Raw genomic sequence first — 17,638 nt, forward strand, 5'->3', positions numbered from 1 at the left:
CAGGGCCCGCCTCCTTGTTTACTTCTTGTTCGGGATGGCGGCACTGCGCCTGCGCACCCTCGCTCCGCCTCTACCGCCTGCGCCAAGGGCCTGAAACCCTCGTGACTGAAATTCTCGTGGTTCGAGTTCAGCCACCCCGTGTAGGAAAATAGTTACACCCACTCCTCTCCTAGGACAGGCAAGGGCGCTACCACTCTCCGGGATTTGAGGGGAGTCTCCTATCCGGACGTGACAGCACATTGACCCGGAATAGGAGGGAGCGGGTCAGCGGGTCCTCGGCCGCGGCTATGGAGGGAGCCGGTTACAGGGTAAGCTCTGCGGAGGCCTTCTTTCGCGTCTGTCCAGAGGGAATGCCCCCTCCGCTGGGCGGCTTCTCCGTCGGGCCGTGCCGCGCTCTGGGAGCCGGCCGTTCCCCAGCCCAGACACCATTCCCGGATAACGATAACGCGCTGTCGCCCTCCTCGCCTCTGCCCTGGGGAAGACCCTTATCTCTAGCCCTGCCCCTGGCTGCCGAGACGCTCGTCTAGGCCCCGCCCCTTCACACCCCGGGACCCCCGACCCCTTCTCTTCCCCCCGACTGTCGGCCAGACGCCTCGCTGGTTTGTTGGTATTTGCGATTCGCCACTCTCGGGCCCCGCCCACCGGAGAATAGCCCCGCCCCAGGTCCGCTACCATTGGCTCCCTTCTGAGCCCCGCCCCTCGGTGTCGTTCAGCCCTGGGCCCCGCCCTCACTGGTCCCCTTCCGCAGGTGGTGTTTGAGAAGGGAGGCGTGTATCTGCACACCAGTGCCAAGAAGCATCAAGACCCGGACTCCCTCATCGCCGGCGTCGTCCGCGTTGTGGAGAAGGTGGGCCGGGAGGGAGCAGGGCCCGGGCAGGCCCGGAGCGGGATGGAGGCTGCATCTGTCGGGGTACCATCTAGTTGTCAGCGATGAGCCCTTAGGAAGATGGGGGGGTGAGGGATGGGGGTACTGGAGAGAGGCAAGGCTTTGTCAAGCTGAAAGCCTAAAACGGGGAAGAAGTTTGACGATATAGTTTGGAGAGAGATAGGAGGGGACCCCTCTAACCTCTCCCTCCCTCCCTCCCTCCCTCCCTCCCTCCCTCCCTCAGGACAATGACGTCCTTCTGTCCTGGGCTCCGGTGGAGGAGGCTGGAGATGCCACCCAAATGGTCTTCTCCAAGAAGGTAGGCTTCCCTCGCTGGCCCCTTCTCCACAGGCGCTTTCCTGGGCCGGGCAGTGAATGGCATTGAAAGTGCTGTGTACAGTCCCAGGCCTAGCCCTGGGGCAGATGTGAGCCTGTTTGATTTCCTGAAATGAGGCTGAAGATGGGCCATGAGGACAGGCTGGCCCTGTACCCCCTTTGCTCCTTGGGGGCGCCCTGCCAACACAAGACACAACTGGGCCTGTGGATTGGGGTTGCAGGGTTGTTGGCCCATAAGCACCTGAAGTGTGGCGTTACCTTGGGGCGGCCCTGCCGTCACGTCCGGGGAGGGAACAGGACCCGACCAAGCTACGCGCCCCCTTCCGTGGCCCCCCTTCCTCCCCCAGGTCGGGACCTCAGTACGTGTCTCCCAGGGCTTCTCGCCAGGCCCTGTGCTGGCCGGTGGGGGCACCCAGACACCAGTCCCGCCCAGGCCCTGCCTCCGCCCTCATCACCATTCTGTTTCTGAGACATTGAGGCACAGTGAGCGGAAGCCCCTTTTCCGAGGTTAGAGAAGCCAGGAGGTTGTTGGAACTTGTGTTTGGACCCAAGGACGCTGGTCCCAGAGCCCTGCTCCTCCCTGCAGAGCAGACATTGGGGCTGGGGTTCTGAAGACGAGGAGGGGCGGGAGGAAGTGGGTTTCGGCTCAGGGGGTGGGGTACGTCTCTGCAGAGGGGTGTGCTGGAAAGGTTTGGTGGTTGGGCTTGAAATGCTAGGCACCGAAGCCTGGATCCTGTCCGGGGGCGCTGGGGGGCGACAGGGGAGGAGAAAGGTGTGCGTGTAGGAAGTCCCTAGTGGGGGATGCGGGAGTTGGGCCACAGGACCAAATGGAGGGAGATTGGAGGCTAGAAGGTCAGGGAGGGGCAGTGTGATGGGCAGGGAGAGAGGAGGAAGCGTCAGCTGGGCCCTGGGGTTTCAAATGACCTGGTGGGGGCCCTAGCCGGTTTGGCTCAGTGGATAGAGCGTCGGCCTGAGGACTCAGGGGTCCCAGGTTCGATTCCGGTCAAGGGCATGTACCTTGGTTGTGGGCACATCCCCGGTAGGAGGTGTGCAGGAGGCAGCCGATGTTTCTCTCTCATCGATGTTTCTCCCTTCCGCTCTGTAAAAAATCAAATGACCGGTACAAATGGCGATCACAGGCTCTGGCCCCCCAGGGAGTTGGGGCAGAAGCGACCAGGGTTTTGCATTCTGAGTGTTCTAGAGAATACTGGGGTCCCAGGTTCGATTCCGGTCAAGGGCATGTACCTTGGTTGCGGGCACATCCCCGGTAGGAGGTGTGCCCACAAGGCAGTCTGAGTGTTCTAGAGAATACTGCTGTCCTCGGCACTCTTCCTTCCAAAGGGCAAACCCACCGGTGGGCAGGAGTTAGTCTCGGGCTACGTCAGCAGCAAGGGCGGCGTGCAGAGAAGCAGAGGCTGGCGGGATTCCACCAGGGCGGGAGGAACGGCAGTGACACTTCAGGACTCACCTGCGAGGGGCTGGCTGCCACCGCTGCCAATGAGGGCAAAGGGGACAGCATTGGAGCTGTGGAGTCCAAGGACAGTCATCAGCACTGCCATAAAGCCAGTGACTGGGCCCCCCGCTGCCCCAGCTGCCTCTGAGAACAGGAAGGTGAAGACAGATGCCCCTCCTCCTCCTCCTCCTCCTCCTCCTCTTCCTCCTCCTCCCCCCTCCTCCCCCCCTCGTCCTCCTCGTCCTCCTCCTCCTCCTCCCTCATCAGCCAAACATGGCCCAGGTGGCAGGAAGTTGCCCTCACCTAATTTCCACTTTCCAGATCTTAATCTATCTTGTGTTCGGCACTCTAGCTTCAAGGGATCCTGGGAAATGTAGTTTTTAGGTCTTATATATACGTCTTTGATCCATTTTGAGTTAATTTTTGTCTATGGTGACAGATAACAGTCAAGTTTCATTCTTTTGCTTGGGGCTTTCTAATTTTCCCAGCGCAATTCATTGAAGAGGATTTCTTTTCTCCATTTGGATGTGTTTTGGCTCCTTTGTCAAAATTATTTGCTCAGATACATGTGGCTTTATTTCTGGGATCTCAGTGCTATTCCATTGGTTTGTGTATCTGTTTTTCTGCCAGCACCGTACTGTTTTGATTATTGTCTCTTTGTGGTATAATCCGAAGTCAGGGAGTGCAATACTTTTGGCTTTGTTCTTTCTTCTCAGGATTGCTCAGAACGGGCGCCTTCTCTGACGGGTCTCCTCTGTCTCAGGGCACCCCTCTGGGGGGGAATGTGGCGGTGGGGTTCCCCAGACCCGTGAAATCCCAGCGCTGTCCCCTGCAGCAGATGCTGCCAGCAGTACAGCTGTGATGGGTGGGGGCGGAGTGACGCGGGAGAGGCCAGCTGGTGTGGCTGAGGTTTGTCCTCCCAGTAATGGCAACAGCCCGACCCCAGCTGGCCTCACCTGTCTCCACCCATCACTGGGGTTAGCACAGTGTGCGCCTCCTGCTCAGGGAGAGATGCTTATTTCTCTTTTTTTTTTTTTTTTTAAGATTTTTTTAAAATTTGATTTTAGGCCCTGACCGGTTTGGCTCAGTGGATAGAGTGTCTGCCTGCGGACTCAAGGGTCCCAGGTTTGATTCCAGTCAAGGGCATGTACCTTGGTTGTGGGCACATCCCCAGTAGGGGGTGTGCAGAAGGCGGCTGATCAATGTTTCTCTCATCGATGTTTCTAACTCTCTATTTCTCTCCTTTCCTCTCTGTAAAAAATCAATAAAACATATATATTTAAAAAAATGATTTTTAGAGAGAGAGGGAGGGAGAGGGAGAAGAAAAACTTAGATGTGAGACGGAGACCTCGATTGGCTGCCTCCCGCACCTGGAGGTGATCAAGCCTGCAATCCCGGCAGGTGATCTGACCGGGAATCGAACTGGCCACCTTTCAGTGCACAGAACCATGCCCAGCCAACCGAGCCACATCAGCCATGGGCCTCCCCAGTGTCCAGGGCTGCAGATACAGTGCTCCATAGCCTGATGCTCAATGCTACAGCCTCTGGCTCTTGGCCGGGAGGCGGCCAGCTTGTGGCTTTGTTTTCCTGTTTGGCGGTAGTGGCTGCCAAATGCTGTGACTGGGTCACTGGGCTCGGCTGCAGCAGCAGCAGGTCCTGACCGTGCAGGCAGGGAACACACCTGTGTCTGCTCCGTGGCCTGCGGGGAGTGCAGGGGCCACCAGACTCCTCCCCGCTCCTGAGACCCACATCCACGGCCCATCTCGGCTCCCCTTCCTCCCTCCTCCCCATCCTTCCATCTCACCCTCCTCCGATGCCTCCCCGCGGGGAGCGCTCCGCCTTCCAGGGGAGACCAGGGGGCCCTCATGTCGCCATGATCCTAACGTCACCCCTCACGTTATTTTTATAACCTGTGAGCCAGCTTTTTTTTTCTTTTATCGAGATAGAATTTACCACAAGCTCAGTTCTATGGTAGAATTTAAGACTTCCGACGAGCATGAATCAGTGGGATTTTGCAGCCACAGCCAGGGTCCAATTCCGGAACAGTCCGCCATGCCCCACAGAGACCCTCCAGCTGTCCGCAGCCGCTCCCCCTCCTCCGCCCCCAGCTCCTGGCAGCCACCACTCCCCTCGGTGCCCAGACCTGCCCGCTCTGACGCCTCCTGGAGGGGATCGCACAGACCGCGGTCCTGTGTGTCTGGCTTCCGTTCCTGCGGGTGCTTTTGAGGTTCGTCCGTGCTTCGGCATGGACCGGAGCGTGGCTCCTTTTCATCGCTGAGTGACGCTCTGTCGTGTGGCTCCGACACTGTGGCTCCTCACCAGCTGGTGGGCACTGGTGGTGGTCATTTCCTGGCTGTCCGGAGTGAGGTCCGTGCTCTCGCATGGACGTTTATATTCGCTTCTCTGGGGGTCACGCCGAGGAGCAGAGGTGCTGGGTCACACGGTAATCCACGTCTCACCCTTAGAGGAACTGCAGACTTCCCCCTGTGGCTGCAGCATCCCCTTTGTCACAGCGGCCTGGAGGGCACAGCGGCCCGGTGGGCACAGCGGCCCGGTGGGCACAGCGGCCTGGTGGGCACAGCCTGCCTGGTGGGCACAGCGGCCTGGTGGGCACAGCCGGCCTGGTGGGCATGCGGGTCTGAGGTGGTTTGCCTGGGGTTGCCCTGGTGAGCACTGCCCGCTTCCTGCGCTGAGGCCTCAGCAGTCACGCCGAGCTGCCCCGCTGGACCACCTGCTCGCCCGGTGAGCCACCAGGGGACTTGGCGTGGGTCCTGGCCCTGTCCCAGTCCTCAGCGCCTTCTTTGTGCCTCAGTTTCCCTCCTTGTTCAACGGAGCTACCTTCCAGGAGAGCCTCATGGCCCCTCTCTCTTTCCCCTTTTCCCCAAGGATGCCAGTGGAGGGGACTCCTGCACCTCTGAGGACGAGCCAACCTTTGACCCCGGCTATGAACCCGACTGGGCTGTCATCAGCACTGTGCGGCCCCGGCCCCGCCGCTCAGAGCCCGCCAGGGGTAGGCTGAGCTGGTACCTCCTGGTGGGGGGGGGGGGAGGGCAGATCGTGACACCTGTTGTCATGGCGCCGTGGGCTTCACTGCCCACAGTCAAGATGGCCACCCAACCCGGCCTTCCAGTCCCAGGAGAGTGGGTGGGGGTGGCCAGTGGCTCCAGGGTGGGGTCTGAGTGAGGAGAGGGAGGTGACAGGGCAGGGGCGGCCCGAGGACTCTGGTCTTCATCCCGAGGGCGACAGGGAGCCCGCCTGCAGCAGGCACTTGGCCCGGCCTGGGCTCTGCTCACATCTTACTGTGTTTCCATGGAAACGTGAGGTGACCCAGCGCTCCCCGCGGGTGGGGCCATGTGCCCCTCCGGCTGCCCACACCTCCCCTGACGCGGTGCCACCCCCAGGTGCCGAGCCCAGCTGCCCCCGCGACTCCTGGGCCTTCTGGGTGAGCCTGGGGGAGCTCAAGTCCATCCGCCGCTCCAAGCCGGGCCTCAGCTGGGCCTACCTGGTGCTGGTGACCCAGGCTGGCGGCTCCCTGCCCGCCCTGCACTTCCACCGCGGGGGCACCCGCGCCCTGCTCCGCGTCCTCAGCCGCTACCTGCTGCTGGCCAGGTGAGCGCCCTGCGCCAGGCCCGCCCCGCTCCGGCTGCGGGCCCTCAGGGGGCGGAGCTCAAACCCGGGTAACGGCAGGAAGAGGGCCTGACTGGCACGGGTAACCGTGAAGTCCAAGGGTTGGTGTCAGGCAGGCCCGGGCCCAGGGGCTGGAGAGCCCGGTCTGCTTCCCTCTGGTTTCTCACCTCAGGGCCCAGCAGCCCGGCTGGCAGCGGGTGGACAGACAGACAGACCTCCGTCCCCTGACAGGGAGGGGGAAGGCCCCGCCCGCCGGGCTTGCCCACCCGGGTCCGGCTGCGGCCTCGGCTCGGGACGGGGAGCTCCCAGTAGCGGCGGGACACTGCAGGCCGCTCCCTGTGCGCCCTCCCCTCCCCCCCCCCCCCAGCTCCTCACAGGACTCCCGCCTCTACCTCGTCTTCCCGCACGACTCCTCCGCGCTCTCCAACTCCTTCCACCACCTGCAGCTCTTCGACCAGGACAGCTCCAACGTGGTGTCGGTGAGTGCCGGCCGGCGGTGCCCGGGGGAGGGGGGGTGTGTGCCCGGAGGGGGGCGGGGGCCCGGAGGAGGGCTGAGCCCGGAGGGGGGCGGTGCCCGGAGGGGGGCGGTGCCCGGAGGGGGGCGGTGCCCTGAGGGGGGCGGTGCCCGGAGGGGGGCGGTGCCCGGAGGGGGGCGGTGCCCTGAGGGGGGCGGTGCCCGGAGGGGGGCGGTGCCCGGAGGGGGGCTGTGCCCGGAGGGGGGCTGTGCCCGGAGGGGGGCGGTGCCCGGAGGGGGGGGTGCCCGGAGGGGGGCGGTGCCCGGAGGGGGGGGTGCCCGGAGGGGGGCTGTGCCCGGAGGGGGGGTGCCCGGAGGGGGGCGGGGGCCCGGAGGAGGGCTGAGCCCGGAGGGGGGCGGTGCCCGGAGGGGGGCGGTGCCCTGAGGGGGGCTGAGCCCGGAGGGGGGCGGTGCCCGGAGGGGGGGTGCCCGGAGGGGGGCTGTGCCCGGAGGGGGGCTGTGCCCGGAGGGGGGCTGAGCCCGGAGGGGGCGGGGCCCGGAGGGGGCGGGGCCCGGAGAAGGGCTGAGCGGGGGGGGGGGGGGGGGGGGGGCGGGCGGAGTGTGACCAGCCCCCCTGTCCCCAGCGCTTCCTCCAGGACCCCTACTCCACCACCTTCAACAGCTTCTCCCGCGTGACCAACTTCTTCCGGGGCGCCCTGCAGCCGCACCCGGAGGGCGCCCCCCGCGACCTGCACCCGGGCCCCGAGGACGAGCCCGAGCCAGGGTTCGAGGTCATTTCCTGTGTGAGTAGCGGCGACCCGTTACTACGCTGTCACCTTGGCCCTGGGCCTGCACTTCCCAGCCTCAGCTCCGCCCCCAGAGGAGGGTGGCAGTAATGCACCGCCCGCAGCCTGTGCTCCTGGTGCTGGCTGTTACGGGGGGCCCTTCAGACTCGGGGTGACTGTCCCTGACCAGGCCGAGTGTTTTCCCGTCCCCCCCTGAACATTAAGAAGGGCTGGGGTGACTCGGGGTGGCCCGGATGCGGGTGGGGAGGCTGTGGGCTGCGGGCACTCGGGGTGGCCCGGATGCGGGTGGGGAGGCTGTGGGCTGCGGGGACTCGGGGTGGCCCGGATGTGGGCGGGGAGGGCTGTGGGGTCCCACAGACGGGCTCCCCGTGGCGCCCGCAGGTGGAGCTGGGGCCGCGGCCGGCCGTGGAGCGGGCGCCCCCGGTCACGGAGCAGGAGTGGGCCGGCCACGTGGGCCCCGAGGGCCGCCTGCAGCAGGTCCCCGAGCTGAGAGCCCGGATCTTCTCCGGGGTGAGCGCTGGGCTTGTGGGGGGCTGGGCTGGCAGGTGGCCCCGGGCCCCCTCTGAGCTCCTGCCCGCCCCCCCCAGGGTCTGAGCCCCGGCCTGAGGCGAGAGGCCTGGAAGTTCCTCCTGGGCTACCTCAGCTGGGGCGGCTCCGCCGAGGAGCACAAGGCGCACGTGCGGAAGAAGACGTGAGTGACCGGCCCGGCCCGCCCCCCCCATGGCAGCTCTGATCGGCCAGCCGGGCCCCGGCCCCGGCCTCCCCGCGATGGCGGCTCTGATCGGCCAGCCGGGCCCCGGCCCCGGCCTCCCCACCGATGGCGGCTCTGATCGGCCAGCCGGGCGCTGGCACCGGGCCCGGGCACGCTGGATTGGCAGCACCTGTGCATGGGGAGACGGGCAGAGGGGCTGGGCCTGTCCCTCCCCTGGCTTGTCCTGGGGCCACCCTGTCTCCGTGGTGGCTGCTTTGCCTCCTAAGCTGCGGGCGCCTCTCCTGGTTCCCTGTACATATTGTGCCCCTGCTGTGCGTCCTGGTCCCCACCCGGTGGTGGTGACAGACCTTCCACCAGAGCCCACAGGGGGTCCGGGGGGGGGGGTCTGCCAGGTCAGGGAGGGCTCTGGGGCGGGGACCGGCCTCACGCAGCCCCGCCTGCCCTCAGGGATGAGTATTTCCGGATGAAGCTGCAGTGGAAGTCGGTGAGCCCCGAGCAGGAGCGGAGAAACTCGCTGCTGCACGGATACCGCAGCCTCATCGGTGGGTTGGGGGCCGGGAGCCCCGCCTCCCCAGGAGCAGGGTGAGGGCACCGAGGGGGATGCGGTGAGCAGGGCCGAGGGGCCAGGGCAGGCGGGGGGAGGGAGGAGGGAGGAGAGCCAGGCTCTGCCACATACTCACCGTGAGATCTGGCAAGTGATTTTACCCTGGGCCTCAGTTTCCCGTCTGTGCCCGGCTGGTAACCGTGGTGCCCGAGGGTGCGGCCAGCGTGGCGCAGACCTCACTCCAGCGTCAGGTGGCCGGGGACTGGCCCCCCTGCGAGGGGAGAGCGGAGAGGGGGCTGCGGCCGATGGCCGGCAGGATGGGGCCCCACAGCGTGCTCCCCTCGCCCTGCGCCCTGTCCCCGCAGAGAGAGACGTGAGCCGCACCGACAGGACCAACAAGTTCTACGAGGGGCCCGAGAACCCGGGGCTGGGCCTGCTCAACGACATCCTGCTCACCTACTGCATGTACCACTTCGACCTCGGTGGGCGCCCGCCGGCGGGCGGGGGGCGGGGGGGGGCGCCCGGGGGCCGGGCCCGGGCCGGCCTGACCGCCCGTCCCCACAGGCTACGTCCAGGGCATGAGCGACCTCCTCTCCCCCATCCTCTACGTCGTCCAGAACGAGGTGGACGCCTTCTGGTGTTTCTGCGGCTTCATGGAGCTCGTGGTGAGGCTCGGCGCGGGGCGGGCGCCGGGCGGGACGGACGGGGTGAGACGGGGTGAGACGGGGTGCGACGCCCACCGCCTCCCCCGCAGCACGGCAACTTCGAGGAGAGCCAGGAGACCATGAAGCGGCAGCTCGGGCAGCTGCTGCTGCTGCTCCGGGTGCTGGACCCGCCGCTCTGCGACTTCCTGGGTACGTGCGGGTCTGGTGCGGGGCCGGGCGGCGGGGACAGGTGTCTCCGGGAATGAGCAGCCACAGCCGGTGTCTGTCTGGTCCTGATCCTAAAAAGAGAAACATCTGGCACAAACCAGAGCCCAAAACTTCCCGTGAGAGCAGGGATGGGCTTGGAACAAACCTCGAAGTGCAGGTGGTCGGTTCCTGAGGCCCGTCTGGCCCCCCCCCCCCCCCCCCCCCGCCTTGAACCGGGCCTGGCACTGGGGCTGCTGCATTCGGGCATGGAAGTGCTTCCTGGTGTTTGTTCAGTGTAGGAAAGTGCAGGAAATTCAGATAAAAGGAAGAAAACAAGTTGCTGTTGATAGTATTCGTTTGCTGCAGACGATAAGTTAACTTCCGGGTATGTCTTCCCTGAAGTGCAGGCTCCCCTTGGGGGGGGGGGGAATTGGAAGGAAGCCGAGGCCTGGAGACACCGGACATGAGCTGCCTCTGGGTCATTAACAGTTTCTTTGGGTGGCCCTGGCCGGTTTGGCTCAGTGGATGGAGCGTCGGCCTGTGGCCTGAAGGGTCCTGGTTCGATTTCGATCAAGGGCACATGCCCAGGTTGCGGGCTTTTAAAAAAAAAGCTGCTTTTGGCCCAAGCCGGACGGGCACAGGCTTGATCCCCAGCCCTGGGCGGGTGAGTGTGGGAGGCAACCAATGGATGTCTCTCTCTCATCAATGTTTTTCTCTGTCTCTCCTCCTCCCTTCCACTCTCAAAAAAATCTATGGCAAAAATATCCTCAGGTAAGGAATAACGGCAACAAAAAAGTTTCTTTTAAAGATTTTCTCACTGACTTTGTTTTTTAAGAGAGAGAGAAAGGGAGAGGGAAAGAGCGAGAAACATCGGTGTGAGCAAAACCTTGATTGGCTGCCTCCTGCAAGCCCCCTACCAGGGACTGAGCCTGCAACCTGGGCACGTGCCCTGACTGGGACTCGAACCAGCAACCTTTTTGGTGCTCAGGATGACACCCAGCCAAGTGAGCCAGCCTGCAGGGCCATTAAAAATGTTCCAAACCATCTCCTGTATGGGCCGTACAGCGTTCTGTCCCTCTTACTAGTTTAAGATGATGTATGAGAACAGATTGGACCTGACCTGCACATTTGTAGTTTTTCTCTCTTTTTTTTATTAATATATTTTATTGACTTTTTACAGAGAGAGGGATAGAGAGTCAGAAACATTGACGAGAGAGAATCATCGACCAGCTGCCTCTTGCACACCCTCCACTGGAGATGTGCCCACAACCAAGGTACATGCCCTTGACCGGAATCGAACCTGGGGCCTTTCAGTCCGCAGGCCGACGCTCTATCCACTGAGCCAAACCGGTTAGGGCCATTTGTAGTTTTTCATCGTGACAGATAGTCTGGGTAATTTCTTTAGGTAAAATTGCAGGGAGTGAAGTTGTATCTCGGGCAGTCCATGTTTTTGCAGCTTTTGACACGCCTGTCCCCATCGCTCCTTTCCTGGAAGTTATACCCATTTCCGTGTTTGCTCCACGTTTCCTCACACCTCCCCTGGCGCCGGGTCTCCCTGTCCCTCCCTCCGTGTGCGAGTGGCCGACATGGACACTCACCTCGCGGGTTCGGAGGCGGGAGGGGAGGGTCCTGTGGACACAGCCGGGGTTCGGAGGCGGGGGGTGGAGGGGGGGTCCTGTGGACACAGCGGGGGTCCGGAGGCGGGGGGTGGAGGGGGGGTCCTGTGGACACAGCCTCCCTGCCTGAGCCCGGAGGCTCCCCGCTGGGCAGCGGCACCGCCTCGGCTGGCGGGGTCTCACGGCCGGTCCTCGGCGGTCCGACGGGCACACTGCAGATGAGAACGGGGCGGGCACTGGCCGTGAGCTTGCTGTGGGCTTAGCACCACCCTCCCCGCTGTCCTCCTCCAGACTCCCAGGACTCTGGCTCTCTCTGCTTCTGCTTCCGGTGGCTGCTCATCTGGTTCAAGAGGGAGTTCCCCTTCCCGGACGTTCTTCGGCTGTGGGAGGTGGGCCGCGGGCCTGGGTGGGGGCTGTGGGAGGCGGGCCGCGGGCCTGGGTGGGGCTGTGGGAGGCGGGCCGCGGGCTGGGTGGGGGCTGTGGGAGGTGGGCCGCGGGCTGGGTGGGGGCTGTGGGAGGCGGGCCGCGGGCTGGGTGGGGGCTGTGGGAGGTGGGCCGCGGGCCTGGGTGGGGGCTGTGGGAGGCGGGCCGCGGGCAGGGCAGGGGCAGGCCTGGGTAGGACCGCAGGCAGAGGCTGGCCTGCGACCCTCCCTCCGGCCCCTAGGTGCTGTGGACAGGGCTCCCGGGCCCCAACCTGCACCTGCTGGTGGCCTGCGCCATCCTGGACATGGAGCGGGACACCCTCATGCTCTCCGGCTTCGGCTCCAATGAGATCCTCAAGGTGAGGCCCCTGCCGTCCTGACCTCCAGACGGGACGCACGGCCGGAAGGGAACTCGGGTTCTTTGCAGTAGTCGGGACTCAAAACAGGATTGTTGAGAGTGGATTAGCTCCGAGCAGGGCGGCCCTGAAACCAGCTCCGTTCTCCTGCCTGGCCCCTTCCCTGGCCCTGCCGTGCCCTCACGGAGCCCGTGGGCTGTGCTTGTGGGCTCCCCAGCACCCCAACCCGCGGCCAGGCCACTGGGGGGAGCTCAGCGCTCGTTCCCTTCCCCATCCTGCATCTGGCAAGAAGCCCGGGAGAGGTGACCGCCCCTGACCCCCCTGACCCCCAGCTACACTGTGAGCCCCAGAGGGCCAGCCTGGCTGTCTTCCCTCCGGAGGGTGGCACAGGGGGCGCTCGGGAGGTGACTCAGCCCCCCTTCCCCCCCCCCCCCCAGCACATCAACGAGCTGACCATGAAGCTGAGCGTGGAGGACGTACTGACCAGGGCCGAGGCCCTCTACCGGCAGCTGACCGCCTGCACGGTGAGTCCCCCCCTTCCCAACAGCCCCGCTCCCGCCCCTCAGACTTCTGACCTGGCTTCCTCCCGACCTCCAGGAGCTGCCCCACAACGTGCAGGAGGTCCTGGGCCTGGCCCCGCCCGCAGCGCCGCACAGCCCCTCGCCCCCCGCCTCCCCGCTGCCGCTGTCGCCCACCCGCACCCCGCCGGCCCCGCCGCTCCCCGCGGACCCGGCTGCGCAGCCCGACAGCAGCCTGGAGATCCTGCCGGAGGAGGAGGAGGACGGCGTGGGCTCCTAGGGGGCCGGGCGGGCCGCCTGGCTGCAGCCAGCCCCTGGCACCGCACTTTACCCTCCGCCGTGGCCACGCCCCCGGCTGGGGGTGGAGCCAGCAGGGGGCGGGGCTCCGCCTTGCCTCCCGCCTCCTGATTTCCGGCTTCATTAACTGACATTTCCGTGCCCCGTGGCCTCCTGTAGGTGTAGGGAGGGCAGGGGTGACCACTCTGCAGAGCAGGCGTTTGACGTGGACCCCACCCCCGGCCCATGAGACTTAAGAGGCCCCTTGGGGATGAGAGGTGTGGGGGAGGGGGCTTGGGGAGGCAGGCCTGAGTGTGGGGCTTTGGGAGGAGTGAGGATGGGTGCTGGGGTGCAGCCTGGACATAACTGGGACGGAAGGGCCGACAGAGCTGCTCGTACACCGAGGACCTGCCTCCCAGCTTTGTGGTACTTGAGGAAAATAAACTCGTGTTTGATCCACTGTTGGCCTGGCCTTTTGACTGGCATCGAGCCCCACATGGATCAGGGGAGGGGAGCAGCGTGGTCCTCCCCCAGAGAAGGCGGAGCCCCTTCTCCCCTGGGCGCATGGCTTTGCTCAAAGCAAAGTGGGGAGGCGACTGAGCCAGGGACGCGGCAGGACCACAGGCTTTTTCTGAAAATAATTTAATGCCCCGTCATCTGGCTGTTGGCGCTGGAAGTGGCCGTCCCGGGCAGGGTTGAAGGGCTGATGGTCTTCGCCCTTTGAGACTTGCCCACGGGCTGGCAGTCCACGAGGCCCTCGGTCATGCGCACGGTCTCCTCGTCCTCCGTGTGCAGGGACTTCTCCCTGTGCGGAGCCTCCGTGTGCCGAGCCTCCTCCGTGTGCCGAGCCTCCTCCCCGCGCACGGACTCCTCCTGGCTGCCGGCCTGGCTGCGCCTTTGGCCGTTGATGGTTAGCGCAGCGCGCAGCGCGGACTTGACGGCTGTCTCCATCCAGCCGTGCGGGTAGGCGGTGTGCTCCCCAGCGAAGTGGATGCGCCCGTAGGGGACCGCCCAGTCCAGTTCCTCCCAGCCCTCCTTGGCGCTCCAGAGCGTGGGCGGCTGCACCACGAAGGCGCCGTGGCTGTACGGGTCCTCTGCCCAGCGCTTGACCACGCCGGTGCCGTCCCAGAGCCGGTACACGATGGGCCCGTGCAGCGCCGCCACGTCCTCCAGGGCCAGGTGCAGCGTGTCTTCCGTGCTCAGGCCCGCGAACGGGGCCGTGGCATCCCCCCACGTGTACGAGGCCAGCAGCAGCGAGCCCTCCCCGGGCGACGGGTAGATGGTCACGCGCGACGGGCGGTCGGTGTTGGAGTGGCCGCCCTGGATGTGCTCGTCGTGCCAGAAGGGCCGGCGGAAGCTCAGGTACACCTTGATGGCCGGCTCGTAGTGCAGCTCGCGCAGCGCCTCCTGCCACTTGCGGGGCAGCGGCGGCGAGAACCTCATGCGCTGCAGCGCGGGCCCGGTGGCCGTCAGCAGCACCACGTCGGCCGCCATGGTCTTCTGGTCCCGGGCCCGGTGCCAGGTCCCTACGTGCACGTGCACCTGGCGCGTCTCCTGCGTCACTGCCACGACCGGCGAGCGCAGCAGGATGGGCACCGACAGCGTGCTCAGCAGGGCGCGCGGCAGCAGGTCCCAGCCGCCCTCCACGCGGCGGTACCTGTGGGGAGGGTGCGGGGGGGGGGGGGGGGAGCGTGACCTGGGCTCGCTCTCGCCCGCTCCTTTCCGCTGGCCCCTCTCTGTGCGCTCCCGGTACCTGTTCCAGATCTCACCTGCCCGGAGCCCTCCCTCCAGCCACACTCTGTTCCTGGCCCATAACTGGCACCTGCTTGCTCCCCGAGAATCCCACCCCCTCCCGGAAGTACCCCCCTCTCCCTTCTCCCCCTCTCCCACCCCAAGGCCGAGGACTGGAAAGCACAGAATTATGCAACTCAAGAACCCTCGCCTCTTCTGTCTGGGCCACGCCCTTCTGGAACCTTTCTTACCCATTTCCTCCAGATCCCGGATGTGGGGGTGAACGTGGCCCCTTCTCCCTAAAAGCTGCAACCTTCTCCCAGCCCCACCTGCCCAATATGGTGGCCCCCACCACTCTGTTATTCCCCCACTGGCCCGCAGGCCCCGCCCCTTGCCGCAGGCCACGCCCCTCACGGCAGTCCCGCCCCTCACCGCAGACCCCGCCCCTCACCGCAGATCCCGCCCCTCACCGCAGGCCCCGCCCCTCACCGCAGCCGGTCGCTGAGGAAACTGTGGGCCCGCAGGGCCTCCAAGAAGCTGCGATCAAAGAAGCGGTCCTTGGACATCACGTCCCCCAGGAGGTTGATGGCGGGCTGGCTCAGGTTCCCCTCGTTGAGGAGGTATTGCTGGGGGACGGGGGCAGGTCAGGGCCCGGCCATTGCACCTGCAGGGTCCCTCCCTGCTCGCCTCCCTGTTCCGAGATGCGCGGAGAGCTTAATAGGGTCCCTGGACCTTAGAGATCCGGTCCCCCCTCCAATTGTGACAGTTGAGGACACGGAAGCCCCGAGAGGGGGCATGGCCAGCCCCATGGCCAGGCCGGGAGGTCGCCGGGGCTGTGTTCCGGGTTCCTGCCCTTTGACCCCAGGGCCAAAGCCACGGGGCCTGCTGGTGCTGGTTTCAGACAGGAAGGCGGTTGCTCACCAGGAGTGTCTGCCTGTCGAACTTCTTCATGGCCCTTTTGCAGCCCAGTGTCCTGACATCGCTGACGGCCTGCAGGGAACAAGCAGAGGGCATTGCGCTGAGGGGCAGGGCGGCGCTGGCCTTCACCGCGCGTGCCCGCACCACCAGGCCTTTGCCCATGCTGTGCCCAGCCTTGCCCTCCGCCGCTGCTCAGATGTCCCTCTGGGACGTCTTCCTGAGTCCGGGTGCCTCTCCTCCCCGGCACCTGGCACTGCCAGGCTGGGCCGGCGGGCACCGTTTCGCCTGCCTCCGCCCCAGGCGTGGCTCGGGTGGGCAGGGACAGCCTCACTCAGTGCTGGCATTCTGTGCCCAGCCACTACCTCCTGGTTCACTCAGGGCGCGGGTGAAAGTGGAATTCCTGCCGAAACCGGTTTGACTCAGCGGATAGAGCATCAGCCTGAGGACTGAAAGGTCCCAGGTTCGATTCCGGTCAAGGGCATGTACCTTGGTTGCGGGCACAATCCCCAGTAGAGGGTGTGCAAGAGGCAGCTCATCAATGATTCTCAGTGATATTTCTAACTCTATCCCTCTCTCTTCCTCTCTGTAAAAAATCAATAAACTATATTTTTTTAAAAAGAAGAAAAGAAAGTGGAATTCCTTCTGCCACTGCTGAGGGGGTCCCTCCCCTGCCCCTAGCCTCCCAGGGCTCCCAGCACCTGCAGCCACAGGGTTTGACCCCCTCAGTCTGGCATCCGAGGCCCCTACCAGCCCCTGATCATCATCTCTTAAGGAAGCTCTGGCTCTAAGGACAATATCCAGTGCCCAGACCACCCTCAGCTCTCCCACCTCCACACCCTGCGCTGTCACCCTGGCTAACCTCCCTCGCCGCTCTGCTCCAGTCTCATCTCACCGCCTCCTCTGATTTCTGCCCTCTTTGCTCACCTGGCTTCCCCTGTGCCCTTCCTCCCTCACCCCCTCACCATCCCCTCGCATTTCTCCAGGCTCGCTGAACTGGGAGGTGCCAACACAGACATGGCCTGAACTCAGCACCCACCCTTGTCTGGAAGGGGAGATGGACAATTAGCCGCTGCCCGAGAAGGGGAAGGCCAGCTCCTCCCTGAGGGCATCAGGGAGGGCTTCCTGGAGGAGGGGGCATTGGAGTTGGTTCTTGAGGGATAAACATGGTTCCCTGGGGGGAAGGGGAGGGAAAGGCGTCTTCCAGGCAGGACAGGCAGGAGCCAGGGGAGAGGGTGAGGCCCAAGTTGGGGCCAGGGCTACTGTGACATGGGGAACCGGGAGTAGGAGAGGGCTTAGAGGAAGATAGGGGGTTCAGTATCAGAGCCCTGGGTGTGGCCGGGGGAGACAGAATAGATGTGGGACTCAGGAGATGGGTCTGGAAGACATCTGGCTGCAGATCCAAGTTTAAGCCACAGCTGTAAGGAGACGAGGTTGTCCAGGACAGTGAGCGGGTGGCGGGCGGGGAGGGGGTCAGAGAACACGGGGTGACGGAGTTTGCAGGGAAAGCAAAGGTGGGAGAGCCGGCGGTGGGAGAGCAGAAGGCAGGAGGGGGAGCAGGAAAGGCTGGGGGAGGGATGATGCAGGGGCGGGACGGCAGCGCGGGGGGGCAGGGCTGCGGGACCAGCGGGCCCACCTTGTTGAGAGCCATCTGGAAGATGTCCTCGGGCGCCAGGCCCTTCTCCCGGGGGCGCAGGTCGTAGCCCAGCTTCTCGGGCATCTTCTCCACCACGTAGTTCCGCAGCTTCACGTCGCCCACTTGGGTCCACGCGTTCTCGTCGTACTGGATGAACTTGGTGAGGTTGAGGCCCAGGCTCTGGCAGAGCTCATGCAGGATCCTGGGGGAGCAGGAGAGGCTGGGCGGTCTGATGGGGAGTGGGGGGGTTCCCTCCCCATGGGGCTTGAAGAGGCAAGGGGGTGGGCGGGCAGCTGGGGACGGGGCTTGGGGGTGGGCATGAGGCTGGAACGGGCTTGGTTTGGGGGCAGCAGGGGCAGGAGTGAAACGGGGCCAGGCCGGAAGGCTGAGGGCAGTCCGGGTGTGGGACGGGGTCTGGAGAGGGAGGTGGCCTTCACTGGGGTTGGATGAAGGCTTGGGCTGGGGAAGGGACCGGGTCCGGGGGGGGAGAGCTGGGGGTCCAGAGGCACCGGGCGGGGCT

The 17,638-nt window shown here is 65.0% G+C and overlaps 2 protein-coding genes across 4 annotated transcripts in view; one reads left to right on the top strand and one right to left on the bottom strand.

Annotated features, from left to right (window-relative positions):
• Positions 1 to 38: 38 nt before the first annotated feature.
• Positions 39 to 13,296, top strand: TBC1D17 (TBC1 domain family member 17). The gene is made up of 17 exons (XM_084905990.1): positions 39 to 308; positions 749 to 847; positions 1,110 to 1,184; positions 5,541 to 5,664; positions 6,056 to 6,263; positions 6,649 to 6,760; positions 7,380 to 7,538; positions 7,923 to 8,051; positions 8,129 to 8,232; positions 8,701 to 8,795; positions 9,163 to 9,279; positions 9,362 to 9,462; positions 9,552 to 9,651; positions 11,556 to 11,653; positions 11,929 to 12,045; positions 12,480 to 12,566; positions 12,640 to 13,296. The coding sequence occupies exons 1-17, from the start codon at positions 288 to 290 to the stop codon at positions 12,838 to 12,840; spliced, it is 1,947 nt and encodes a 648-aa protein (XP_084762116.1). The 5' UTR covers positions 39 to 287; the 3' UTR covers positions 12,841 to 13,296.
• A 166-nt stretch (positions 13,297 to 13,462) lies between these two features.
• IL4I1 (interleukin 4 induced 1) overlaps positions 13,463 to 17,638 on the bottom strand; it is a 36,010-nt gene continuing 31,834 nt past the window's right edge. For all 3 annotated transcript variants that reach the window (XM_084906010.1, XM_084906012.1, XM_084906011.1), the window contains 4 exons: positions 17,119 to 17,320; positions 15,489 to 15,557; positions 15,057 to 15,193; positions 13,463 to 14,493 (listed from right to left, as the gene is read on the bottom strand). In XM_084906010.1, the coding sequence (XP_084762136.1) occupies positions 13,479 to 14,493; positions 15,057 to 15,193; positions 15,489 to 15,557; positions 17,119 to 17,320 (1,423 nt within the window). In that variant the 3' untranslated portion in view covers positions 13,463 to 13,478. The remainder of the gene's footprint in view (positions 14,494 to 15,056; positions 15,194 to 15,488; positions 15,558 to 17,118; positions 17,321 to 17,638) is intronic.

The sequence above is a fragment of the Pipistrellus hanaki genome (genome assembly GCF_964339955.1).
Source record: "Pipistrellus hanaki genome assembly, chromosome: 15".
NCBI classification, from domain to species: domain Eukaryota; kingdom Metazoa; phylum Chordata; class Mammalia; order Chiroptera; family Vespertilionidae; genus Pipistrellus; species Pipistrellus hanaki.

Excerpts from the sequence above, each read along its gene's own strand:
- TBC1D17 (XM_084905990.1), top strand. The coding sequence starts at position 288 with ATGGAGGGAGCCGGTTACAGG. Across the intron at positions 9,280-9,361 it reads CATGTACCACTTCGACCTCG|GCTACGTCCAGGGCATGAGC; the intron begins GTGGGCGCCCGC and ends CCGTCCCCACAG. Across the intron at positions 12,046-12,479 it reads GCTCCAATGAGATCCTCAAG|CACATCAACGAGCTGACCAT; the intron begins GTGAGGCCCCTG and ends CCCCCCCCCCAG.